At 45.7% G+C, this 27,104-nt stretch overlaps 2 protein-coding genes across 4 annotated transcripts in view; one reads left to right on the top strand and one right to left on the bottom strand.

The window, feature by feature from the left end:
* The window catches only part of FAM240B (family with sequence similarity 240 member B), a 187,873-nt gene that overhangs the window by 71,024 nt on the left and 89,745 nt on the right, over positions 1-27,104 (top strand). The window lies entirely within an intron of this gene.
* On the bottom strand, positions 20,378-25,939 carry LOC101282895 (NUT family member 2G-like). Its single transcript, XM_049711853.1, has 6 exons — positions 25,254-25,939; positions 24,169-24,297; positions 22,984-23,123; positions 22,203-22,498; positions 21,690-21,806; positions 20,378-21,169 (listed from the first exon to the last, which is right to left on the bottom strand). Exons 1-6 carry the CDS (start codon positions 25,937-25,939, stop codon positions 20,378-20,380), a joined length of 2,160 nt encoding a protein of 719 aa, XP_049567810.1.

Genomic DNA, 27,104 nt, shown 5'->3' on the forward strand with positions numbered 1-27,104 from the left:
GATTTTTAATCACAGTTTCAATTTCATTACTTGTGATTTATCTGTTCATATTTTCTATTTCTTCCTGGTTCAGTCTTGGAAGGTTATAACTTTTTAACAATTTGTCCATTTCTTCCAGGTTGTTCATTTAATTGGCATATAGTTGTTTGTGGTAATCTCTTATGATCCTCTGTATTACTGCAATGTCAGTTGTGATTTCCTCTTTTTCATTTCTAATTTTATTGATTTGAGTCCTCTCCCTCTTTTTTGTGATGAGTCTGGCTAATGGTTTATCAATTTTGCTTATCTTCTCAAAGAACCTGCTTTTAGTTTTATTGATCTTTGCTACTGTTTTCTTTGTTTCTATTTCATTTATTTCTGCTCTGCTGTTTATGATTTCTTTCCTCCTGCTAACTTTGGGTTTTGTTTGTTCTTCTTTCTCTAGTTCCTTTAGGTGTAACATTGGATTGTGTATTTCAGATTTTTCTTGTTTCTTGAGGTAGGCTTGTATAGCTATAAACTTCCCTCTTAGAACTGCCTTTGCTGCATCCCATAGGTTCTGGATCATCGTGTTTTCATTGTCATTTGTATCTAGGTATATTTTTATTTCCTCTTTGATTTCTTCAGCGATCTCTTGGTTATTTGGTAATGTATTGTTTGGCCTCCATGTATTGGTGTTTTTTTCCCTTTACTTGATTTCTAATCTTATAGCATTGTGGTCAGAAAAGATGCTTGATATGATTTCAGTTTCCTTAAATTTACTGAGGGTTGATTTGAGACCCAAGACGTGGTCTATCCTGGGGAATGTTCCGTGTGTACTTGAGAAGAAAGTGTAATCTGTGGTTTTTGGATGGAATGTCATATAAATATCAATTAACTCTCTCCGGTCTATTGTGTCATTTTAAATCTTGTGTCTCCTTATTAATTTTCTGTTTGGATGATCTGGCCATTGATGTAAGTGAGGTGATAAAGTCCCCCACTATTATTGTGTTACTCTTGATTTCCTCTTTTAGAGCTGTTGGCAGTTGCCTTATGTATTGAGGTGTTCCTAGGTTGGGTGCATATATATTTATAAGTCTTATATCTTCTTCTTGGATTGATCCCTTGATCATTACGTAGTGTCCTTCCTTGTCTCTTGTAACATTCTTTATTTTAAAGTCTATTTTATCTGATATGGGTATTGCTACTCCAGCTTTCTTTTGATTTCCATTTACATGGAATATCTTTATCCATCCCCTCACTTTCAGTCTGAATGTATCCCTCAGTCTGAAGTGGGTCTCTTATAGACAGCAAATACATGGGTCTTGTTTTTGTATCCATTCAGCGAGCCTGTGTCTTCTTGTTGGAGCATTTGATCCATTCACGTTTAAGGTAACTATCGATATGTATGTTCCTATTACCATTTTCTTGATTGTTTTGGGTTTGTTTTGTAGGTCCTTTTCTTCTCTTGTGTTTCCCACTTAGCGAAGTTCTTTTAGCATTTGTTGTAGAGCTGTTTTTGTCGTGCTGAATTCTCTTAGCTTTTGCTTGTCTGTAAAGCTTTTGATTTCTCCATCGAACGTGAATGAGATCCTTGCTGGGTAGAGTAGTCTTGGTTGTAGGTTCTTCCCTTTCATCACTTTAAGTATATCATGCCACTCTCTTCTGGCTTGTAGAGTTTCTGCTGAGAAATCAGCTGTTAACCTTAGGGGAGTTCCCTTGTAAGTTATTTGTTATTTTTCCCTTGCTGCTTTCAAAATTTTTTCTTTGTCTTTAATTCCTGTTAATTTGATTTCTATGTGTCTTGGCTTATTTCTCCTTGGGTTTATCCTGTATGGGACTCTGCACTTCCTGGACTTGGGTGGCTCTTTCCTTTCCCAAGTTAGGGAAGTTTTCTTCTATAGTCCCTTCAAATATTTTCTCGGGTCCTTTCTCTCGCTCTTCTCCTTCTGGCACTCCTATAATGCGAATATTGTTGCGTTTAATGTTGTCCCAGAGGTCTCTTAGGCTGTCTTCATTTCTTCTCATTCTTTTTTCTTTATTCTGTTCTGCAGCAGTGAATTCCACCATTCTGTCTTCCATGTCATTTTCCGTTCTTCTGCCTCCGTTATTCTGCAATTGATTCCTTCTAGTGTATTTTTCATTTCAGTTATTGTATTGTTCATCTCTGTTTGTTTGTTCTTTAATTCTTCTAGGTTTTTGTCAAACATTTCTTGCATCTTCTTGATCTTTGCCTCCATTCTTTTTCCGAGGTCCTGACTCATCTTCACACTCATTATTCTGAATTCTTTTTCTGGACGGTTGCCTATCTCCACTTCACTTAGTTGTTTTCTGGGGTTTTATCTTGTTCCTTCATCTGGTACATAGCCCTGTGCCCTTTCATCTTGTCTGTCGTTCTGTGAATGTGTTTTCTGTTCCACAGGCTGCAGGATTGTAGTTCTTCTTGCTTCTGCTGTCTGCCCTCTGTTGGATGAGACTACCTCATCGTCCATTTGTTAAACGTAGCGGGAATACGTGAATTCCAACTAACCCAAATAATGTAAAATTCATTTAAGAAAAAGGCCTAAAATGTGTCCTAAAATTTTTTCTCTAACCCAAATGGGATCGAGTACCTCCAAGATTATGGCAGGAGTCTCTACAGAGTTTTTATGGCTTAAAATTTACCTTGGTTCTTTTTAAAAAATAAACTTTTAATTTTGAGATAATTGTACATTCACATACAATTGAAAGAAATAAACTAGAGATCCTGTGTACCCTTCCTGATTTTCTCCAGTGGCAACATGTTGCAAAACTATAGTACAGGAATTTAACAAAAATATTCACGTTGATACAATCCAATCATATTCAGGTTTCCATGTTTCACATATATGAATTTGTATGTGTGCATGTATTTACCTCATGTAGTTTTCCCACATGCATATGTCCATATATTCGCACTAAATACACAAGAGAGTTTCATTACCACAAAGATCCCTCATGTTGCCTTTTTAGTCACACCCACCTCTCTCTTGTCCCCCTAATCTCACCTTTAACCCATGTTAACCATTACTATTTTCTTGATAGTTTTCTCACTTTAAGAAATATTATAGAAATGGAATCATATAGTATGTAACCTACTGGGATTGGCTTTTTTCACTCAATGTAATTTTCTGGAAATTCGTCCAGGTTCTTGCTTTTATCAATAGTTTGCTCTTTTTCATTGCTGAGTTCCTAATATTGAACCAGCCTTGCATATGTGGAATTAAATCTACTGGGTCATAAGGTATCATGCTATTTATACATGGTTTGATTTAATTTGCTAACGTTGTCGAGAATTCTTGCACGTATCTTCATGAGAGATACTGGTATGTACTTTTACAGTTTTGTACTTTGTCTGCTTTTGGCATCAAGTTACAATGGCCTCATAAGATAAATTAGGAAATGTTCCCTCTTCTGTTTTCTGGAAGAGACTGTATAAAATTATTCCTTCTTCAAATGTTTGGTAGAATACTCCAGTGAAATCATCTGGGCCTGGGTATTTCTCCTTCAGGAATTTTTAAGTAATAAATTCAGTTTCCATAGTTGTTATGTCTCTATTCAGATAATCTATTTTATCTAGAATTTTGGAATGTGGTTTTTGAGGAATTGTTCCATTTTCTCTAGACACAGAATTCGTGAGTGTAGTAAAACTGTGCATAGTAATTCCTTATTATCCTTTAATGGCTACAGGGTCTATGTTGATATTCCATTTCATTCCTGATACTGATGATTTGTATCTTCTCTCTTATTTTTGTCATAATTATAAGAGGTTCATCAATTTTATTTTACTCTTTGAAGAACCAACTTTTTGTTTCCTTACCTCTTGTTTTTCTGTATGAATGATATTGATTTCTGTTTTTGTCTCTATTATTTCCATCCATCTGCTTCCTTTAGCTTTATTTTGCTCCACTTTTTCAAGTTTCTTGAGGTGTGAATTTAACTACTGATTTGAAACATTTCTTTATGTATAACATGGCCATTTAGTGTAAAATATTTCCCACTCATCCTGGCTTTAGCAGCATTCTACAGGTTTGATATGTTGTATTTTCATTCAGTGCTATGTCTTTTTAAATTTCCTTTGAAATGACTTCCTGTTTGACCCATGGTTTATTACTGTGTTGTTCAATTTCAAGGTCTTTGGAGGTTCTCCTGTTGTCTGTTATTTATATCTAGTTTGATTCCATTGTGGTTAAAGAATATACCCTTTCTTTTAAATTTGGTGAAGTGTGTTTTATGGCCCAGTATATGGACTGTCTTGGTGAGTGTTTCATGGGTGCTGGAAAAACAAACATATATTCTGCTGTCCTTGGGTGGAATGATATACGTATGTGTGTGTGTGTGTGTGTGTGTGTGTGTGTGTATAAATTAGATCCTGGCATCTGATCATGGAGTTCAGGACTGCTACATCCTTGATGATTGTTGTTCCAGTAGTTCTGTCAGTTGATAGAACAATACCAACAATTGTCAATAGTAATAAATTTTCTCAATTTCTCTATCTGCTCTCTCAGGTTTTCCTTCATGCATTCTGTCATCTGGTTCATATACATATAGGAATGTTACATCTTCCTGGTGGATTGATTCATGATTATTAAGTAATGTCCCTTGTTGTCTGTAATAAATTTCTTTGCCCTGAAATCTACTTTAGTATACTCCTGATTTTTAAAATTGATTGCATGATATGTCTTTTCCCACCCTTTTGCTTTCAATCTTCCTATGTCATTGACTTTGATAAACAGCATATACTTATGATTTTTAATCCACCCTCACAATCTCTCTTTTGAAGGGTGTAATTAGAACTGTTACTTACTGATATGTGAGGGCTTAAGTTAGCCATTTTATTCTTTATTTTACATGTGTTTCCTCTGGTTCTCATTTTTCTGTTACTTCTTTCTTGTTTTGCTGTGGGTTATTGGTTTATTATTTAAGATTCTATTTGGATTCATTCTTAATGTTTTTAGTGCATCTCATTGTAGTTTTCTTAGTGGTTGCTCTGAGTATTACAATATACATATGTGCCTTATCATGGTATATTACCACTTGTAGTTAACTGTGAAAACATTGCTTTCATTTAGGTCCCTTTATCTTTCCCATTTTAAAATATTATTTTCTAGAGTATCAGTATTATCAGTTTTGCTTCAGTTATCACATGTGATTCTAAGATCTTGTGGGTAGAAGGATAATCTATTGTATGTACTCATATTTGTGTTCGTTTCATTTCTTCTTCCTTCCTAATGCTCCAGTATTTCTTCTTTTATCATTTACTTCCATTTGAAGAACTTCCTTTAGACATTGTTTAAGGGTAGGTCTGCTAGCAACAAATTCTTTCAGTTTTCCTTCATCTAAAAACATGTTCATTGCACTTCATTACTAAAGAATAGTCTTGCCAGATGCACATTCATCAGTTGACAGTCGTTTCTTTCAGCACTTGAAGAAAAAGATTGTGCCATCTCCTTGTGAGCTCCAACGTTTCATATGGTATGTGCTGTCATCTGAATTGGTGTGTTCCCTCTCCCCTATGGGTAATGAATCATTTCTTTCTGGATGCTTTCAATATTTTTTTTGTTTTTAGTTTTCATCATTTTAAATATGCTGTCTTAGTGTGGATATATTAGGACTTATTTAATAGTCACTTGGTTTCTTGAATCTGCACACTTAAGTTTTTTGCCAAATAGGGCAAGGTTTCAGCCATTATTTATTTAAATAGTTTATCAGTCCCATTCTCTCTTTCTGGGACTCTGATAACATAAATGTTAGCTTTTTTATTCTTGTCCCAGAGATTCTTTCTTTATCCCAGTCTATTTAGTCTCTGTTGTTTAGATTTGTTAAGTTATATTGACCTGTCCTCAATTCTCTGATTCCATTCTCTGTCATATGAATTCTACTATTGACCCACTCCAATGAGTTTTAAATTTTCTAATTTTCATTTGTATCATTTCCACCGCACTTTTTGTTTACCTTCTTTCGGTTGAAATTTTGTACCTTTTCCCTTGTTTCTAGAGAACTTACAATTGCTTGAAGCATTTTTATGATAGCTGCTTTACTGTCCCAGCTCAGTATTGGTGTCAGGTGATTGTCTTTTCTAATTTGTGATTCCTGGTTCTTGGCATGATGGGTAATTTTCTGTTGTATCCTGAACATTTAGCTGTGATGTTAAGGGACTCTGCATCTTGTTTAAATCTTTCATTTTAGCAGGAAGTCATTCTGTCTTTAGGTTTGGCCCCCAGATCCTGGCCTAGCGCTGTGGGCTGTGTTTGTTCCAAAGACAGTTTTCAAAACTCTTGTTTTACTGTGAATCTGTTTGGTTTCTTTGGTAACACTTTGGCCCCCACTTTTCCCTGCTGTTGTTTTTGGAGTGTGTGGATGGAGCTTCCCAAAACAGGCTTCTTTGTGTCTCTAAGTAGGGGATGCTGTGGCCCCAAATAGGAAAAGTTTCACTGGTTGAGCCACTGATGTATCAGAGTCCCCCTTCCCACTGTCTCCTGGCCACCTGGTATCTTTCAGTAGGGGAGGGGAATCTCTTCCTCTGCTGGGCAATTTAAGGTGGGGGAGAGGGGACATGTCCTTGCTGGTGCTGCCTAGCTGCCAGGTGTCTTGCATGTAGATGGGGAGTCTCAGGTATGTGGGGATAAAGAAGACTTTGTGGGAATGTATTTCTTTGGCAGAATTGCCCTGGCTGCTACCAGCCAACTACCTAGTGTCTCTAGGTGAGGGGAGGGGAGTGTCAGTCCTGTGAGAAAAGAGAGCACTTCCCTTCACCACTTACTGTTATCAGGGGTCCTAATTGATACCACCTGCTGGTGCTGCTGGGCTCACCTGGTGTTGTCAGCAGGACTTGCGTTCCATCCAGGGAGGAATGAGCCTATTTGGGCTGTCTTTTGCTAGTTTGGGGTCCAGGAAATACTGGGCCACTCTCTTCTGTAGGGTGGGGGAGTGTAAGAAGCACAGTCACTGTGTTGTTATTCTAATCACAAGGTCCATTCTCCAGGAAGTAGAGCTTAATTGCCCTCCCCAGGAGTATGAGCTATACTTACTAATTAACGAACAGGGTATGCAAAGAGAAAAATGGTTGATTTTGTACTGGAGAAACCTGTCCAAAGCTACCTTTATCAAGTGATCAAGGTTAACATCACCACGAATAAATCATGTTGGCACATGTACCCCTTGATATGGTACACTTCGTTTCTGTGGTATTCTTGCAAATGTCCATGATGCAAGTCTAATGAGAAATTTCAGACAATCCCAAATTGAGGGGCATTCAATACAATAGCTGACTAGCTCTTTTCAAGTATCAAGGTCATGAAAGATGGAAACAGTGAAACTGTCACAGATTTGCGGACACTAAAGAGACATGATAACTAAATGCATTGTCACATCCTAGACTGGATCCTAGATCATAAAAAGGACGATAGTGGAAAATCTGAATACCGTGTGAAGTTCCTAATAGTGATGTCCCAAGGTTACTTTCTTAGCTTTAATAAATGTACTATGATTGTGTAAGCTGTTGATATGAGGAGGAAAAAGTGAAGTTACCAGTTGCCACTGGCATTCTACTGTAAGCAATAGACTTCATTGACTTATATATTTATTGTTATAGACTTGTAAGTTTCTCTTTTTCTTCCCAATGGTTTATAAGTGTACTCAAGTAGTTTGGTGCTCAAATCATCCCAGATTTGGCCAGTGGGTGGGAATCCCTTCAAACTGTCTCCCCAGTCCTAGTGTCATCCTCCAACATGTTTTTTTAGCACGTTTTTACTTTCTGGATCCAGAATGATCTTGTACTTACCCTATCCTAACCCTGGAAGCAGCCAGTAGGCCAAGAAGCCAGGGTTTCCACTAATGGAAAATGGTGTTAGAGACTAAGATCTGGATGCTAGATGTGCTCACTGCTACTGGAGCATTCTTCTTGGACTTTCCAGTGCACAGACATAGAAAATACATGGGTGTATACACACATATACAAATATATATGCATACAAATATGCATGGGCACATAAGCATGTACAGACACACGTATACAGATCTTACCAAATGTTAAGTTCACACCAGTACTTCCAATTCCCGCTCATCCTCATGGGATTCTTCCCTGCTTTGTCCCATTCCATATTTGTATGACTTCTCTTCCACAGTGAGAACCCAGGCTCCCAACAACATAGACATATGTACTCATTTGCTGAATCCTATAATGCATCCAAAACAGTTTCAAAACTGCTTCACCATACTGCTATAAGAACCAAACCTACTAAAGAGTTAAAGATTTCTTTGTAATTCTAACACACATATAAAGATAAACTGCCCAAGACTGAGGATATATAGTCAAATACTATGTTCATTATTTTTCCTTCTTTCTGACACAAGAGGTAAAAAACTATATATGCTTTTTTCCCTTTGCTCTTTTCACTTAATAACATTTCCTGCATAATATTTCATTAATATCTTCTTTCTCAGACTTTTTCTCACATGCGTTTTACTCCATTGTGTATATGCTGCAGTTGATAGAGCCTCCTATACTTAAACATTCAAGCCATTTTCAATATTTTGCAACTGTAAATAATGCTGTGAAAAAGAACCGTGTGCCTGTGTATATTCATAAAATTGCAAGTGACTCTTTAGATTCTTAGAAGTGTGCTTGCTGTGTCAATAGGTAGGTATGTATATACAGTTTAAATATTGGCCAGTTGCCCTCTAAAAGGCTTCTACCATTCTGCATTCCCACCAACAATATATGAAAATGTCTATTTCCTAACAGTGTCACTAATACAGAGTACTGTCAAGCTTTTGAATTTTTGTCAAGCTGATGAGTGAGTGAGTAATGGTATCTCAGTGTAGTTATAATTTGCATTTCTCTTATCATGAGTGAAGCTGAACATCTTTTCATTTCTTTATACCTCTTTTGGTAAACTGTCTGATCATGTCTTGTGTCCATTTTTCTATAGGACATCTGGTATTTTCTTCTTGATTTTTAAAAGTTCTTATAAAGTGGGGATATTATCCCTTAAACTGTGAAAGATATTGATTTATATGGTGATATACTTTTCTTCCAATCATTTGTCTTTTGATGTTACTTATGGTATTTTTTGGCCATGTGAAAGGTTTTTGTTTTTTTTTCTGGGCAGCCCCACGTGATTTGTGGGATTTTAGTTCCCTGACCTGGGATCGAACGCAGGCCCTCAGCAGTGACAGCTCAGAGTCCTAACCCCTGGACCGCCAGGGAATTCCCAGGACCATGAAGGCTTGAATATCGGGAAGTTCAGTCCATTTCCCTGTCGTGCAACAGTAGAGATCCAATTGCAAGACGATATTACAGAGCCCCATTTTCAGGCCGTTTTTCTCCATTCCCCAATTTATACAATGGCCAGGCAATGTTACAATAGAGTTTAAGTTTCTCCCTTTTCAGGCCATCTGTTTTGAAAATTTCCAATTTCTAAGGATACGCTCCAGAGATGTTTCTTCTGGCTTAGACGAGGATCATCCCATGTTGAATAATATGAAACCGTGAAAAAGTGCTCCTAGAAATGAAGTCCAGTGTCCCAGAGACGTCTACCAGGAGGCTTTTGTCCTATAATATTTTCTTATGCTGGGGGTATTCCTCGAGTCTGAGCATCTCTAAAGCCTAGGATGTGGGCTGCTTGGAAGTGGCCGTCCAATAGGTAGTCTTTAACAAATGGTATGGGCTGCCAAGGCCTTGAGTGAAAGGGGTCCTAGAGGTGCAAAAAAGGAACTCCTGGAGGAATTGGGGTTTGGTGCAATGGAAAATGCCACGGGGGTCAGGACCTATGGGCCTACATGGGGAGTATTCCCACAGGGGATTTTTTTTTTTTGGACATAGAATAAGGTGAGGGACTAGACAGCAGAACAACCCCAAACCCTTTTCCCCTATCTGTTTGGCAGCTATGAGAAAACTAGGGAGAGCCTGATGATTCCATCTGACACAGGCAACAGTGAGTTGGGACAATGTTTCCCATGTAATTTAACATACCAAGTGAACACAATTAGTTTCGGATCTCTGTTTGGAGGCTCCAGGGGCCCCATGAAGCATCCCAAAATTAACTGAAGTCAAAAGAATTTCAATTAGAATTTGATATTTGGGAAATCTGTCAAACATTTCCAGAACTTTTAAAACACCCAGTCAAATAGACTCATAGGCTGCTGTGATACAATTATTCCTTGAGCAAAGGTGGGGAAAAAAAAAGATTTCAAAAGTAAATACAGCTCACTTAAAGGCACAGAAACTCACACAATCTGTTATCAAAAGGAGCATTCCCAGAAAATGTTGTTTTCTTATGAGAGAAAGAAACCAAATCCAGTCTTATATCAGCCTACTCTTGATAAGATCCAGTTACCTAATTAAAGTTAATCCAACCTTAGAAAATCCTGACCACATACAAAATTCTTTTCTCAACATTCCGTTTCCACAAATCTTCTGCAACTTACTGTAGCCGTATTTCGTGCCTTCTTTTTTCCATTCAGAAATAACCAGCTGTAGGACAAAATCACATTTTTCCTTCTAACAAAATACATTTCCATTCCTCATACGTTCTTTTCTGAAAGCACACATCCTACTTTCCTTAAGCCACCATGAACTGTCTTTTACATTAGCATTCCCTAATTGGAATATCCCATAACCTGTTGGGAAGATCCCATGGGAAGATCCCATGTATCTTCCCAAAGCACAATTTCTTTCCTTAATGTGATGCAAGGTATGTGTCTAATAAATCCAAACATCCTGTTTCCCTCTCACAAGGAAACAAAAGTAGGTAAATTTAGGCCTGTTTAGCAAATACGGTTCCAATATTTCATCTTCTTTGAAAGGGCCTGGATACTCGATGGATTCCTATCATTTAACTTAATGTAGTTTCAAGTTACCAAAATCTGGCGGGACTATTCTAAATGGACATTTTGAAAACATGATTATTCCCATAGAGTTTACTAGAAAGCTCTTATCCAGTTATATTTACTTAAAAGTTTAATCCTATCAGGTTATTTTCCTTGATAGTAGATTTTATCTCAGAAACAATACGAACTTATTGACTTCCAGTAAGCATAGGTACAATAGAAGTATTATACTTGATAATACACAGAGGTCTGTATTAATTAAAGCCACAAGCTTAAGCCAGACACGTTAATTTTTACAAAATCAGAGATCTCAGTTTTCCTGCTTGAGTTTAAAAAGGCCTCTTTTTTTCCCTCAGTCTGGGGGACTACAGATGGATCAGGGAGTCCCTGAGAGTCCAGGCAGAATAGTTACATTGCAAAGGCAGAGGAGAGAGGTGCAAGCCCCTCTCTTCTTTTTTTGTTCTTTAAAATCCCACTAAGTAACCCAAGGCTGGAGTCGAGTCTCAGACAATGTGGGATGCGTTTGTATTTCAAGGCTTAAGTGCTCTGCCATGCCCACAATGTTGGCAGAGACTTGTAGGAGCGGTTGGACAGACAAAACTCATAAAACAAAGATACCAATGACAAAAACTTAGACACAAACAAGAAGTCTTCAGGATAAAGGGGATGGGAGTGCAGGTATAAGGATCAAGGGAGAGGTAAAGGGAGGAGGGACAGAAAAGACTGAAAAAGAGAAAGAGAGAGATTGCTCTTTCAACCTGCCCCCTGCAGTTGTCTCTTCAGGCACCAACCTGCAAGCTTTCAGAAAGGGCCTCTGAAGGAGGTTGCACCCTGTAAACTGCCCACCAGGGTGATCAAGCCTGCAAACCAGACAGTTGTATGTCATCTGTAGAAATCTAACCCACAGGTGGGGCTGTGACCCACGCATACACCAGTTTACAGAAATCTGCTGTAGCACTGCAGCAAAGGGTCCCAGGTCCCAGCCTGTCTCAAAAGTGTGGGGAAAGATAAGAGACATACAGAAAACAAATAGCAAAGTGGAAAATGTAGTTCCAGCCATATCAATAATCACGTTAAATGTGAATAGATGAAAAACTTTAAAGACAAAGATTGATAGACCATATTTAAAAAGCAAGGTCCTTATAAATGTAGTCTCTAAGAAGTGGAGGAAAGAAAGGAAAGAAGCAAGGAAGGAAGGGAAGAAGGAAGGGAGGAAGGGAGGAAGGAAGGAAGGAAAAGGAAGGAAGGAAGGAAGGGAAAAAGAAAGAAGGTAGGAGAGAAGAAATTAAAGGCATCCAACTTTAAATGGTAGAATTAGAACTTTTATTGCAGAGGACATGACCCTATGTGTTGGAAAACCCAAATGAAACCACCAAAACAAAATGAAACAGACTAGAATGAACAAAGAAGTTTAGGAAGGTTGTAGGAAGCAACATTTCTTATATAAATAAATTGCATTTTTAGGTATAAAAATATGAAACAGAAATTCACAGTAGCATGGAAAAGAATAAAATACTTAGAAATAAATTTAATAAAGTGGTGCAAGATCTGTCCACTGAAAACTGCACAGTATTGCTGAGAGAAATTAAGGATGTATAAAAACAGAAAGAAGCTACAGACTTGGAGAAAGTCTTGCAAATCACATATCTGATAAAGAAGGAAATCTTGCCCTTTGCGACAACATGGATGGACCTAGAGGGTATTTATTATGTTAAGTGAAGTAAGTCAGACAAAGGCAAGTAGTGTATGATTACACTTGTATGTGCAATCTAAAAAAGAAAACAAATGGACAAACATAACAAAACAGAGACAGAGTTATAGATACAGAGAAGAAACAGGTGCTTGCCAGAAGGGAGAGTGTTGGGGGGAAGAAAGCAATAGGTGAGGTAGATTAAGAGGTACAAAGTTTCAGCTGCAAAATAAATGAGTATGAAATGTACAGTGTGGAGAATATAGTCAATAATTATGTAATATCTTTGTATGGTGACATATCATAACTCTATTTATCGTTTTGAAATGTATAGAAATAACCATATCACCATGCTATGTAACAGGAACTAGCATAACATTGTAGGTCAATTATATTTCAAATAGAAACAAACAAATTCATGGGAAAAGAGATCAGATTTGTGGTTACCAGAGGCGGGAGATTGGGGGAGGGGGAATTGGTTAGCTGCAGTCAAAGGTGCAAACTCCCAGTTATAAGGTAAATAGTTACTAGGGGTGTAATGGACAACATGATAAATATAATTAACACTGCTGTATGTTATACATGACAGTCGATAGGGTAAAGCCCAAGAGTTCTCCTCAGAGGAAAACATTTTGTTCCTATTTCTTTAATTTTGTATCTATGTGGGATGATGGATGTTCACTAAATTTATTCTGATGGTCCTTTCATGATCCTTTCATGATGCATGGAAGTCAAATCATTATGCTCTACACCTTAAGCTTAAAAAAATTTAAAACAAGAAAGAATGGACTTCAGTTAATATTAATGTCTCAATATTGGCTCACTAGTTGTGATAAATATGCCATAATAATATAAGATCCTAACATTAGGGGAGAGTGGGTGAAGGGGATATTGGAACTCTGTACTGTCTTTGCAACTTTTTCATAAATCTAAACAAGTTTATTTAAATATAAAAAAGTAAATAAATTTTTAATAATGTACAGAAAATCATTGAATTGTCCCTTGTATAATAATAAGTGAACTTCATGGTATATAAATTATATGTTAGTAGAGTTGTTTCAAAGGTTATTAAGAAGGTCAGGGTGGTATCAGGGCTGGGCTGCGGTGGGGTCAGGGCACGGTCAGGCAGGGCCAGGGTAGGGTGAGGCCGGAGTCAGCAACCCTGGCAATGGGCACGGAGGCGTGGATCGCCCAAGGCCAAAGCCAGCCTGCGGCCCTTCTCTGGCTGCTGCTGCTGCCCGTGGCCACCCTGGAGCTGTGAGGGTCCCCGGACATGGCCACGGCTGCCCCCGGCTGGGCTCCAGGCGTGGGGGAAGTGCTGGAGGGCAGCGCTCCGACTCCAGAAGCACAGCAGTTGGCCCCGGGAGCCACGGGTGCGTTGGGGCCTCTGTTGAAGGCTGAGACGGCCTAAACTGCAGGGCCTGAGGGGCCGACTATGACCAGGGCCCGGGTGCCCTGAGTCACTGAATTTCATCTTTTCTCTGCCCTGGCCAACAGCCAAGCAGCCCAGAGACCCCCTCGACACGGGTGGGTCATCGACTCCCCACTGTGCGGCCTCTGGGTGGGAAGCGCCCCAGGACCTCTGTGGGACTGTGGAAGTGGGGACAGAGCAGGGTCTGACCCTGAGGCTGGGTGGCTGGGTGGAGGAAAGCACCAGGACTGATGAATGAGTGGCCCTGAGTGCAGGGCCGCGGGTCTCATTCTCCTCCGTGAGGCCCTGGCAGCGCAGGCCCTAGACCAAGATACCCACTCTCAGGGGGCCTGGGCACACCTCCTGCCCTCTGAGGTGTGAATCCTAGAGCCAGGGCTGTCTTCATTAGCCCACTCCCTCTTCTTTTAGAAATGTAGAGTCCTGAGTCAGAGAGGGGGAATGACTTTGCCCAGTTCACACAGCACCACAGACTTCTGCCTGCAGATCTCCCTCCCTAAGACACTGGGGTGACATGGAGGAGGCCCAGGCCCTTAGAAGCCATGATCTTGAGCAAGTAATGTTGGCAACTTCTGAGACCTTTAGTTCTTTGATCTATAAGAGTAGGCACTGAGGTGTGCTAGTTGAGGGAAATAAGGTCTGTGACGTGCCAAGCCCTTGGCAGCCTCACTTTGGGATGTTCTTCTCCCTGGAGATGCTGCCGTGAGCTGCTGTGGCTGCCTTTGGTCCCCCCTTGCCCCATCCCACCAGACCTCTGGGTCCTCATCCCCACAGGGCTTGCTCGGTCCAATTCTCAGGGGCAGCCAGTGAAGGCAGAGTCCTGGTAGCACTGTCATTTTGGGTAAAAATGATTTATGTTAGTAAATCTTGACCATTGAAATTGAATATTTCATAGTGTATGATGAAATTCAACATACAAACGTCACACATCTGTATATCAAAGTGAATGGGAAAAAGATCAGATATTGATAAAGAGGAAGTGGATGACATGGATGACAGATGTGAAAAATTAGCTAAAATGTAGCACAGAAAAGAAATGGTCAGAAATTATGAATGAGAAGTTTATGGACCTAGAGTCTGCTGGTGGCTTGATTTTGGACTTTGCAGCCTCCAGAAGTGTGAGAAATAAACATCTGTTGTTTAAGCCACCCAGTCTGTGGTAGTTTGTTCTAGTCCCTTGAGCTAAGACATATTTTGGTACCAAGAAGTAGCAAATACCTAAATATGTGGAAGTGGCCTTGGAATTGGATAGTAGGTAAAGGCTGAAAGAGATTTGAAGTGCATGCTAAAAAAGAGCTGAGATCACCATAAAGGCCTTTCAGCCCTTACCTATTAAAAGTGATTCTGGCGATGGCTCAGAAAGAATAGAGGCACACTGGAGAGGAAATCTCCATCTTTGTAGAGAATACAGAAATAATCATGAACAGATAGAAATATGGACGTTAAAGGCAATTCTGGTGAGGTCTCAAACAGAAATGAGGAACACGTTATTAGAAATTGGAGGAGAGGCAAGTCTTACTACGAAGTGGCAAAGAACTCGACTGAACTGTGTTCTAGTTTTATTTGGAAGGTAGACCTTGTGAGTGATGAAACTGAATATTCATCTGAGGAGCTCTCTGAACAAAGTTTGGAAGAAGTGGCTTGGTTCCTCATCACCGCTCAGAGTAAAACTCATCAGGAGAGAGAGAAATTGAAGACCAAATTGTTAAGCAAAAAGAAATCAGAGGGCTTCCCTGGTGGCGCAGTGGTTGAGAGTCCGCCCGCCGATGCAGGGGACACAGGACCGTGCCCCGGTTTGGGAAGATCCCACATGCCACGGAGTGGCTAGGCCCGTGAGCCACGGCCGCTGAGCCTGCGCGTCCAGAACCTGTGCTCCTCAACGGGAGACCACAGCAGTGAGAGGCCCGCATACCGCAAAAAAAAAAAGAAATCAGAACTTAGAGATTTGGCAACTTCTCAGCCTATCCATATTTGAAAGTGAGAAAGCTTGTTCTGAAGAAAACTCGAAGGGTGTAGCAGGTGTGCTATTAATTTAATTTGTCATCTCAGCAGAGGCCAGGAATAGAGAAGGATTAAACCAGCAGGGACACTGCCAGTTTGAACTAAAGGGGACAGAGAAAGCCGGGCAGAATGAGGGAAGGCTGTCAGAATTCTTGGATTCTACAGAATGGGAGACTAGAGCAATTCGGCCTTGAATGTGTACTCCTCATTTCTTTTTTTTTTGGCGGTACATGGGCCTCTCACTGTTGTGGCCTCTCCCGTTGCGGAGCACAGGCTCCGGACGTGCATGCTCAGCGGCCATGGCTCACGGGCCCAGCCGCTCCACGGCATGTGGGATCTTCCCGGACCGGGGCACGAACCCGTGTCCCTTGCATCGGCAGGCAGGCTCTCAACCACTGCTCCACCAGGGAAGCCCTGTGTACTCCTCTTAAAGAAAAGGGAAGAAGGACCCCAAAGGTGATTCCGAGGTCATCGGGTCTGTCAATCCCACCACAGGCCCAGGGGGCCTCTGTTTCAAAGTGTGAGATTGTCGCCCTCACAGAGAGTCATGGTGTAAGTGGAGGCCCTACAGAGAGCTGCAGTGTGGGTGGCACCCCACCAAGCTGAAGGAGTGGGGCTGCCCCACCGAGCTGTGGGGATGATGTTGCCACCCCAGTGGGCCTGGAGGGCAAAGCCTCAAACCGAAGAGAATTATTCTCCTACCTTAAGATCTAATGGGATTGGCCTTGCTAGGCTTTGGACTTGCTTGGAAACTGTCATCACTTCCCTCTTTCCCATTTCTTCCTTTCAGAGTAGGGATGTCTATTATATGCCAGTCCCATCATCGTATTTGGAAACACTTAACTTGTTTGGGTCACAGATTTACAACTACAGAGAAATTTTGCCTCAGGATGAATAGTACCTCCAGTCTCCCCCATATGTGATTTAGATGGTGTTTAGATCAGACTTTGGACTTAAAATTTTACAGTTGATGTTGGGATGAGTTAAGGCTTTTGAGGCTGTTGGGATAGAATGAATGTATTTTGCATACAATAAACACACAAATTTTGGGTACCAGGGGCAGAATGCTATGCACGTGTATCCCCCCCACCACCTATTCTTATGTTGAAGCCCTAACCTTCAATGTATTTGGGGATAGGGCCTTTGGGAGGTAATTAGGTCATGGGAATGGTGCTTTCATACTGGGTTTAATGCCCTTAGAAGAAAAGACACACGAGAGATCCGTCTTTCTCTCTGCCACGTGAGGACACAGTAAGACAACCATCTGAAAAGTAGGAAGAGAACTCTCACCAGGAGCTGAATATGGCACCTTGATCTTGGCCTTTCAATCTTCAGAACTCTTAAGAAATTACCGTCTGTTTTTCAAGCCACCAGGTCTATGGCATTTTGTTACAGCCGTCCAAGCTGATGAAGACATAGAGAATATATAAGATGGTCTAATATACATATATCCAGGGTTCTAGAAGTAGAGGCAGGAGAGAATGAGTAGAAGTAACATTTGAAAAAGATAATATTATGTTCTAGATGAGATGAAGAATGTGGTATCACTTAATGAAGCAAAATAGATCACATGGAGGATAAACTTTTTTAACCTGAAACTAATCACACGTCAAGAAACTGGAGAACACAAAAGACAAAAGACAATCTTAAAAAAAAACAATTAGCAAGGAAACTGATCACCCACCATGAAAGGGTGTACTGATGGCATAATTTGAAAAAACGGTAACAAAAGCCGTATTCGATGGAATAAATATTCAAAGTTCTGAAAGGAAAAACTTTTCCTCTGGAACTGATTACCCTGTCACATTATAATTTATAAAAGTTCACCAACAAGGGAACTGATAAATTATTATTAATGTATGCATACAATGCAAAATTATAAATAATTAAAAAATTAAAGAACATCTAATATATCCATTTTTCTTAAAGTAAGAATGTTGAAAGAAGAAGCCAAAGGCAATATGATTTACATGACACCATATATAACCCAAAATATAATTATTATACATAATTGTGATTATCTACAGCTGTGCTAAAAGCATAAACAGTTTTATAAGATGGATATTTACAAAGCTCTTGATGGTGACTATCTTTCTCATTGTTGGTGATCGTGTAAAATGGGACAACCCTTATAGAAAACAATATGAGGTTTCCTCAAAAAATTAAAAATAGGGGCTTCCCTGGTGCTGCAGTGGTTGAGAATCTGCCTGCCAATGCAGGGGACACGGGTTTGAGCCATGGTCTGGGAAGATCCCACGTGCTGCGGAGCAACTAGGCCCGTGAGCCACAACTACTGAGCCTGCGCGCCTGGAGCCTGTGCTCTGCAACGAGAGGCCGCGACAGTGACAGGGCCCGCACACCGCGATGAAGAGAGTGGCCCCCGCTCGCCGCAACTAGAAAAAGCCCTCGCACAGAAACGAAGACCCAACACAGCCAGAAATAAATAACAAATTTTAAAAAAATTAAAAATATAACTACCATGTGATCCAGCAGTCCCACTTCTGGGTTTGTATCCAAAAGAATTCAAAGCAGGATCTCAAACAGATATTTGCACACCCACATTCATCGTAACATTCTCCAAAATACCCAAGATGTGAAGAAACCCAAATGTCCATCAACAGATGAACGGATAATGGGGTCTATAAATAGAATGAAATATTTCCTTCCTTGAAATAAAAGGAAACCATGTCTCATGCTACAACATGGATAAACCTCTAAGACATTATGCTAAGTGAAATAAGCCACTCATAAAAGGACATGTCATAGCCACTCACATGAAGTATCTACAGTAGTTAAAATCACAGAAACATACAAAGGTGATTGTGAAGATCTCAGGGAGGAGGAGGGCGAATTAGGTAGTCTCTGCTGTCCCAACCCCCGCCTGGGTCCTGGGGAACGAATCAGAACTCAGAAGCAGGAGAAGAGGCTTTGGCCAGCAGGGAAGGGGGGTGAGGCCCAGGGCGGGTTCACAAAGGATCAGAGTATCTGAGTGCGTTAGGAGGAAGGGGCTTCAGAGGTGGGCCAGCACAGGCCATGACGGGGGCTAAGCAGGCTGCAAGGGGGGGCAGTTCGGGGAGACAGCAGGGGTCTGTGCTCTGCCCCTCATTGTTTGCTCGTCTCACCGTTATGAGAGGGTCATTTCCCCTGCTCTGATGATTCGAAGTCTCTGCCGGCACCCACAAGATGGTGACTGAGGCCTCCACACTCCTCTGCATGGATCCCAGCTCCCACCCAGATCTGGGGCCACAGACACCTCTCCCCCAACCCTGCTGTCCCTGTGAGCAAGCTGTTCTTGTGAAACGTGGTCATAGTTTGTTAGGAGGAACCGTTTTATATGGGAATACAAATCAGTGTTGATGCCAATACACACACATGTCCAGCCATGGGTGGAAAGGGAAGGGACAGTAGTTCTGGGGTGTCTTTGCACACCCATAGGCCCCTGAGGCCAGTCCCCACAGCCACAGCCAGATGGGTCCTCCTCCCTCAGTTGAACAAGATGCTGCTGCAGAGAAATCCCACAAGTTCCACAAAGGGGCCCAACTGTCATTACCCTTATACACACCTTTCACGGGTGCCCCATGAATTTCCCCGCACCCATTCCCCTTGTTGCATCCTCATTGGGATTAAGAGGTAGCTGCCTCCACCACTCTGCACATTGCAATAATCCCAGTGGGACTAGAGGATGCTCCCGCTACGATGAGGCAGACAGTCCTGTCCCCATAGCCAAGACTTTTCCTCTCTGGTCACTCCACCCACACAGGAAACCCTGGATGAGCGGAGGGTCATCCCAGCGCCGTCGCCTGGCCACTTCAGGGAAGCAGAGAGAAGCTCCATAATGACAAGGGCTGTCTCCAGGCTCCATCCTAGAAACTGGTGGGTGTCCAGAGGGCTGAAAGGCACAAAAGCAGCTCTGCCTCCCCAGAAGGTTCAGGGATGCAGAAGATGGTACAGAGGCCCCAGAAGGCCCCTAGCCAAGCAGGCTTTAGAGAAGGGGATGATGAGGGGGTCCCTGGGGAAAGTGAGAGCTGTGCGTTCCCAGGGGCAGCCTGAGGAGTCCTTGTCTATGTGGAGGAAAGGTTTGGCCACCTGTAGATCCAGAGCTCCTGTGACCTCCCTCATCCTTCCCTCCTCTCTGGATCGCTCTCTGTGGAGCAGCGCAACACGAACAAGATGACAGTGGCCTGAGAGCATTTCCCACCAAGACGATCTTTATTCACAATTGATATACGTCACTCCAAAGGTCCTGCTCCCACCCACACCTGGCCACACCCACCTCCCCCACCTCCCTAACCCCCCACAATCCCGCTCCCCCTCCCCGGCCTGGTGGTCCTGCCCTCCCTCCCTTCCCCCCACATCATCCAGGGTCAGCATTGGGATGAGGAGGAGCCCCTAGGCTCCCCTGGGGGCCGCCCTGTGGCCTCGCCCTGGAGGGCCGGCCCAGCTGTTTCCTACTGGCTGCAGTGCTTCTTCCACTTCCTACTCTTCTCTGTGACACACGGGTCACACTTTCTTTTTCTCGGCTGTGAGGGGCGAGCTGGCCCCAGAGCCAAGGCTGGCCTCCCAGACACCCCGAGGCCAGCCCCAGGGATGGGCAGCTTCTCAGCACTGGCTGGGCGTCCACAGAGAGCCCCCTTCCTCGACTTGGGAGCGGCTGGTGGAGCTGGGCTGAGGCCTCTTCTCTGACGGGAGGGGGCGTGGGGAGCACTCTGGGTCCCCCAACCTCCAGGTGAGGCCAGGCCTGAGGCATGGGCAGGACTCTGGGACACCCAGCCAGGCAGCAGGCTCTGCAGAGAGCCGAACAGGAAGGCCAGGCTGGGGAGCTCCTCCTCGTTCTCACCGGACCCGTCCCTGGGCCCTCGGGCCTCCCGAACAGGAGAGGCCTCTCTGAGAACAGACGCGTCCCTGGGTCCCCGTAGAGGGGCAGCGTGCCTTTGACCCTGGGGAGGGGAGGGCGGTCCGGCCCGGAATGGAGAGACCTCCTGAGGTCCTCGAGAGGGAACAAAGGCTTTGGGCCTGCACAGGCCAGTGTCTGTTTGGATGAGCCTATGAGGAGCCTCAGAATCGATCTCTGGTGGGCAGGCTTCATCACTGACCCCTGGATGGGGGTCTTGGTCGTGCCTCTGGGCACCTTGGCCGGCGTCGGGCTCAGAAGGACTTGAGCGCATTCCGGGTGCACCGTGACTCGGGGCTGCCCGCACACCCTCGTCCTCTTTCAAGGCCAGGAGTCGTTTCTGCACCAGCTGGTAGGAGGGAGGAGGACAGTGTTGGCTCCACACACACGCGTGAGAGGAGGAGCCCTGGGCAGTGGGACAATGGCCCTTGGGGGAAGGAGGGGACGGGGGACCCATGGACTCGAAACCAAATACAGACACTGTGGCATTCCTGCCATCCTTCTGCACCTTATTCCCAGCTTTGTGCCCTTCCCTCCCCTCCCGGCTCCCCATCCTCTCCTTCCTTTCACCCTGCACTGCACCCACCCCAAAACGGGCCCTTCCCCATGCCAGGCCTCCCAGGCAGGGGAGGGATGGACAGAGCCAGGTGGCCCTCCACTTCTGGGGCCCTACCTCTCCCCTGTTCACTGGGGTCCCTCCGTGCCCTGGTCTTTCTGGGTGTCCCTTGTCTCCCCTGTTCTACCGGGGATCCCTCCCTCCTCTGGCTCCCCTGGGTCATCTGGGTTCCCCTGTCCCCTGGATCACCTGGGGTCCCCCTCCCGTGGGGTCCCCTGGCTCCCTGAGTGTCCCTCTCCCTCCCCTGGCTCACTTCTTCCGGCGTGAGCCCTTCCTCCTGCTCCAGCTCCTCCGCTAGGGCCAAGAGATCCAGCTGTGGGTCTGGGGAAAGCAATTCTGCCAGGAATCGAGGGTGAATGACTGCCTCCACCTCGGACAGAAAGAAGAGGCTGTGAGCATCCTTGGCCAGGAGTGGCCTGTGAGACAAGAAGACCCGAAGGGAAAGTGAAAAGTAGAGATCCACCCCACTCTCCTCCACAAGGCGGGGATGCTCAGCACACACACACACACACACACACGCACGCACATACACAGTCACACACAAAAGAGCACATATACAGAGGCACATACACAGACACACAAAGGCATACACACTGACAGACACAAACACGTACACACATACATCTGCGTAAACCTCCCCTAACACCAGGCTCAGGAACAAGGAGCTGAGCTTAAGTCCCAACGGCCTGAGCAGAACCCAGATCTTGGGTGCTGAGTGTTCCATGCCCTGGCATCTTGTAGACCCCAGGCTCCAGGCCTAGCCTACCTTGGTGACAAAGTCCTCCTGGGAACACAGCTTGTCAATGTAGCTCAAGAGGCCCGGGTCCGAGTAGATGCCGTCCTCTTCCTGCTTCAGCTCATTTCCGTCCTCTCCACCTTCTGCATCTGACTCGCCTGTGGCTGAGTGGACGGGCCCCACCAGCGCATCCATGATGTCCATATACTCCCTCACAGCCTCAGGGGGAATCTCCTTGGGTGCCTTGGGCTCCGGGGGCTGCTGGGAGCTGTGTGGCTTTGGGTGGGAGGCCTGGGCCCTGGGGCTGGACATCCTGGGAGCACAGGCTGAGGCAGAGCGGGAGGAAGGGAAGGAAGGTGAGGGACTCCCGGTCCACCTCCTGACCACTGAGCACACGTTGGTGAGGGCATTGTTTGGGCGACATTGATGTGGGTGTGGGGGGGTCAGGACCACCTGAAGCCTCATGCACTGTTGGAGAGGGGAGGTAAGGGGGGCATCTAAGAGAGTCACAAGTAAGGAAGTGGGGAACCTCCAATTTTCTAGGGGTCTCGCCATCAAGCCCACTTCCTAGGCAGACCTTGTGTGGGGTCCTTTGACAGGGAGGTGTGAGAGGAGTTACAAAACTGACCAAGTCAATACCCAGCAGTGACAGAGGGCAGCTGAGACCCCACGCCCCCACCCCCTGCCTCAGTGGCTGTTTTGGTTGAAAGACCAATGCCCCTGTCTTGAAGGAAAAGGATCCACGTGGGGACAGTGGCCAACCCTAGGCCCCTGTTACCTGTGCCTTCAACTCCAGTGGGAACCTGGGTGCCTGGCTGAAGGCCCACTTTCGGGACTGGGGGCCCCCGAGGATCCAGCTTCGGTGGGGCTGGAGGAGGCAGGTCCTGCGCACACTGCATCCACTGCCACTTCTGAATCTGCATCTCCTCCTTGGCCTCAAATTCCATGAACCTGGGGGGTGACGGAGGCACAGGCCACCCTGAGAAAAAGGCCTGGGTTCTGGAGCCCAACAAAGGCAGCCAAGAATGAGGGATTGGGAGAGGATGTGCCTTGGGGCTGTCAAGGCCCTGTGAGGTGCTGTCCACAGCAGAGAGCTGCTCCTGGAACTGAGACAAGATCTGGGACCCTTCCTGCCTCACCAGCACTGGAGGCCATTCAACAGCATAGACCCAGGTCGCTGAATTGAACCAGGTCAACGGGACACGTGGCTGACCCAGGGGCACCCTCCTCATGCCCCCCGTCCCCATCCAGAACCACATGAAGGGCTGACAGCCAGAGGCTGGAACAGGCATGTGTTCCCCACAGGGGTCCTTGCCCAAATCCAGGACCCTGGGCTGGGACTGAGCGTCCTGGAACAGAGACCTGGAGACAAGGCCCAGGAGAGGCTGGACGATGTGGTCGCTGAGCTTAGAGGAGAGGCCTTCCTTTCCTCTGAGAGGCACTCGTTGGTTTGCTTTTCTTTCTTAAACCAAGGGGATTACCATGGAGCAAACAACGGAAGGGCCAGAGACCCTCGGGCTGATGACAGGTGGCTTCCCCAGCCTCTTCAGGGATGCCAGTGTACCCACTCAGGCCACTTTTCATGAGGAGAGGGGGTCCCAAATCTATGTCAGTGGCCGCCAGCCACCCACCACTAAGGAAGCAGCAGGCTGGCGGGTGGAGCTCTTTCCCCGGCTCAGCCCATATGGCCAGAGTTGGACCCCACCTGGACTCACAGCGTCACCCTGCCCCATCCTGAGACCTTCATGTCAAGGCAGGGGTAGCTCAAAATCAGGGGAGGGCAGAGCTCCTGGTGGAGGAAGGACAGAAGACCCAAACTGTCAAGGTGAGGGAGGGGTTTCTGGAGGACAGTAGGGCCTCTGGGCTGCGGGGCCCCTGTTCTGAGTGACAGCCCTTCTCCTTTGTCCTCTCTGATGAGCACCCCCACGGCCAGACCCTGCCCTCACCCACTCGCCTCAGCCTCCACGCAGCCCCTGGGCCCAGGACGCTGACTCACTTTTCCGCTATCTTGTAGTAGATCATCCGGTCAACGTTGCTTATGCGCTGCCATTCCTGCACGGCCCTGCACAGTCCCCACTCCAGCGTCATGGTGGGCTTCAGGCGGGCCACGGATCGAAGCACTGGGCTGTAAGACCTTGGCGTCAGTCTCCGTGCCCAGCCCAGCCCCCACCTGCCTGACCCCACTGGCCAATGTGGACCACACATCACTCAACGCAGCATGACTGAGCAACAGGAGGGTGAGAGGCAGGTGTCTGGGAGGGCAAAGACAAGCCTTCCCGGCTACTGCTGTCACCGCCTCACACTCACTCGAGATGACCATCCACTCCCAGGCTACAGCTGGGACACTGTGCCTTGGGGAGCTCTTTTCCTCTTCAAGGCTGCCTTTTCATAAGGAAAATCACTATCATCAATGAGACGTGGCATGTGCCAGGCCATCTGCTAACACTTCATAGATTAGCCCAAGGAGTCTTCTGCCCGGTCCTCAGAGTGAAGTGTGACTGTCCCCTTTTTATGAGGGACCGGAGGTTTAGGATGGAAATGCCTGCCAGGCTCACAACTCTAGTGGGAGAGAGCCCACGCCCTTAGGAGAGCTCTACCGTCACCCTGTTCCTAGTGGAATTCTCCACAACAACGAAGTCGAGGCGTGCATTAAGCGCTCGCCTGGGCCCTGCACTCCTCCCCCTCCTCCGAAATGACCTCCCCCGGCCATGTACACTCAAGTCCTGTATGAAAGGAGACGGCACCACAGGAGAGTGCAGCATCCACTCCTTTGCTCCTCACCTTACAGCACGACCCTCTCTGACTGCAAGTCTGCAGTCCATATTACCATGAGAATCATGGAAGAGCAAGTTGGCTAGACTCTCAGGGTGGTGGGGTCAGTTGAGATAAGGCACATTTCAGTCATGATGTCATGGCCTGGCAGGCTCACCCATATGACCGACAATGTGCCTTCTCATAGCATGGACATCGCCCTCAGACCTTGCTTCCAGTATCCCTAGAAACCTAACCTGCGAGTCCATCCCCAGTTCCCCTTTATCTAAAAGCTCCGATAAGCTCACGACCCCCTGAGCGTTCACTCACATGAGAAAGCAGGAAAGAGCTTCTGCATCAGGACTCTGGGGAAGGTGTCTCCGCGCCAGTGGCTTGAGGCGCTGCCAACGTCGGAAGTTACTGTACACGCTCTGGGGGTTAGAGCAGTCACCCTGCGAGGCGTAGGGCTGGTTGGTGGCCAGGCTGCCCTCCCTGGAAGTGCCATGTGGCCAAGGCCCAGAGTTCACTGGGCGAATGATGGGGACCAGCTGGGCAGCTGGTGGTGGAGCTTGAGGAGGAAAGCCTGGAGTCCAGCCTCCCTTGCCAGCCTGAGTAACTCCAACAGCTGGAGCAGTCACAATGGTCTCCATCGCAGGGGATGCTAAGAATACGGGTGGAGGACATGCAGTAGTCCCGCTGAGGGCCCCTGGAGTGCTCCAGGTGAGGGGGCCCTGAGTTATGATAAAGGTCTGAGTCTGGGGCGCCTCCACTGGCCTCCCTTGTGACCTGACTTGCACAGTGAGGTTGCAAGCCCCAGGGGCACTGGGTCCACAGCCACCATTAGCCACCAAAGGCATCGTGGGGAAAGCTGGCAGCAGCTGGCTGCTGCCAGGAGGGAATGCTGGGGTGATGGGAGGTGGCAGGTGCTGCCCCCAGGGTATTCGGTGCTGGGTGTCAGGAATGGGTGGAGGATAGAGCACTGCCATGGAATCAGACAAGGAGGCACCGAGGTGCATGACGACATCCGTTCCCAGCACTGGAGATGCTGTTGAGGCAAAGGAAAGGAGTGAATGGAGGAGGAGAATGGGCAAGTGGGACAGAGGCTCTCTGCGGCATCAGAGTGTAAATCTCCACAGGTGAGAGACACTTGGACAAGGGAAACTGCAGCGTGCAAATGTCTTCAAGTGCTTTTCATGCCCTGACCTCCAGTTGAGAATTATTCCACCGGTGACCCCGCGCCCATCCACCAAGGCCCCTGACCCCTGCCTGCCAAGAAGAAATTGCCTCAGCAAGCACTCACTTGGAGAGCCTCCCTAAGGCGCCCCCTGGCAGCTAAGCCTCACAGGCTGTCTCCCAGGACCTGCAACTGTGTGGACATCCGCTCTGTGAGAAATGCCCCTCAGCCGGCGTACTAGCAGGTAGGGACCTTCTGCAAGGTAAGTTCTAGGCACCCAAAGGCACTGTGTAAAATATTAGGGTCCCACCTCCTCCTCAGTCCTCCTTTTCCTCACGCTCAGTATAAATCCCCTCTTTCTTTCCCAGCCTCGCAAAACAAAACACAATGCTGGAAAATATCCCTCTAATGGAATCCTGATACAAACCCATAACACTGGCCCAGAATGCACCTGCATCTCAGAACAACCCACAGCAGGTACGTAACATGGGCCAGGTCCTGCCACCCCCTTCCTAGGGCCCAGAGTCACTGTCATCACTCAGGAGTTCTGTTCCTAGGAGGTGGGGGTGGTCTGAGAAGTAGGCACGTGTCCCTTAGATTCTGTCATTTCACAGCCAGTGATGGCTGCAGAGGATTAAACAAGGGCCAGGGAATTGTTATGTTACATTGGTCGTGGGAGTATAGACCGCCTGTGGTCCTTCCCCTTCCAGCTCCCAATAACGGAGAGACAATCTGAGAAGCAAGCATAAGCCAGGTGCCATGGCGACCAAGTTGTCTGAAACACATCCCTGTTCAGGAGAACAAGGTACACACCACGGTGCACCTAATTAACCAGAATAGGTGTCATAGGACGTTTAATAGTAACACAGAAGATCGTCTTCCTGACCCTGGGCTACACTCCTTTCCCCTTTAAAAGAGGAAGCAGCCTTCATAGACATTCCACCCGAAACAACCCCACTCCACATCTGTTCCCTGTCCATGAAGGAGTGACATGAAATATGAACAAA

The sequence above is a fragment of the Orcinus orca genome, chromosome 6 (assembly GCF_937001465.1).
Source record: "Orcinus orca chromosome 6, mOrcOrc1.1, whole genome shotgun sequence".
Taxonomy (NCBI): domain Eukaryota; kingdom Metazoa; phylum Chordata; class Mammalia; order Artiodactyla; family Delphinidae; genus Orcinus; species Orcinus orca.

Excerpts from the sequence above, each read along its gene's own strand:
- LOC101282895 (XM_049711853.1), bottom strand. The coding sequence starts at position 25,939 with ATGCACCTCGGTGCCTCCTTGTCTGATTCCATGGCAGTGCTCTATCCT. Across the intron at positions 23,124-24,168 it reads TACTACAAGATAGCGGAAAA|GTTCATGGAATTTGAGGCCA; the intron begins GTGAGTCAGCGT and ends GTCACCCCCCAG. Across the intron at positions 22,499-22,983 it reads GAAAGTGGGCCTTCAGCCAG|CCTGTGCTCCCAGGATGTCC; the intron begins GCACCCAGGTTC and ends GCTCTGCCTCAG.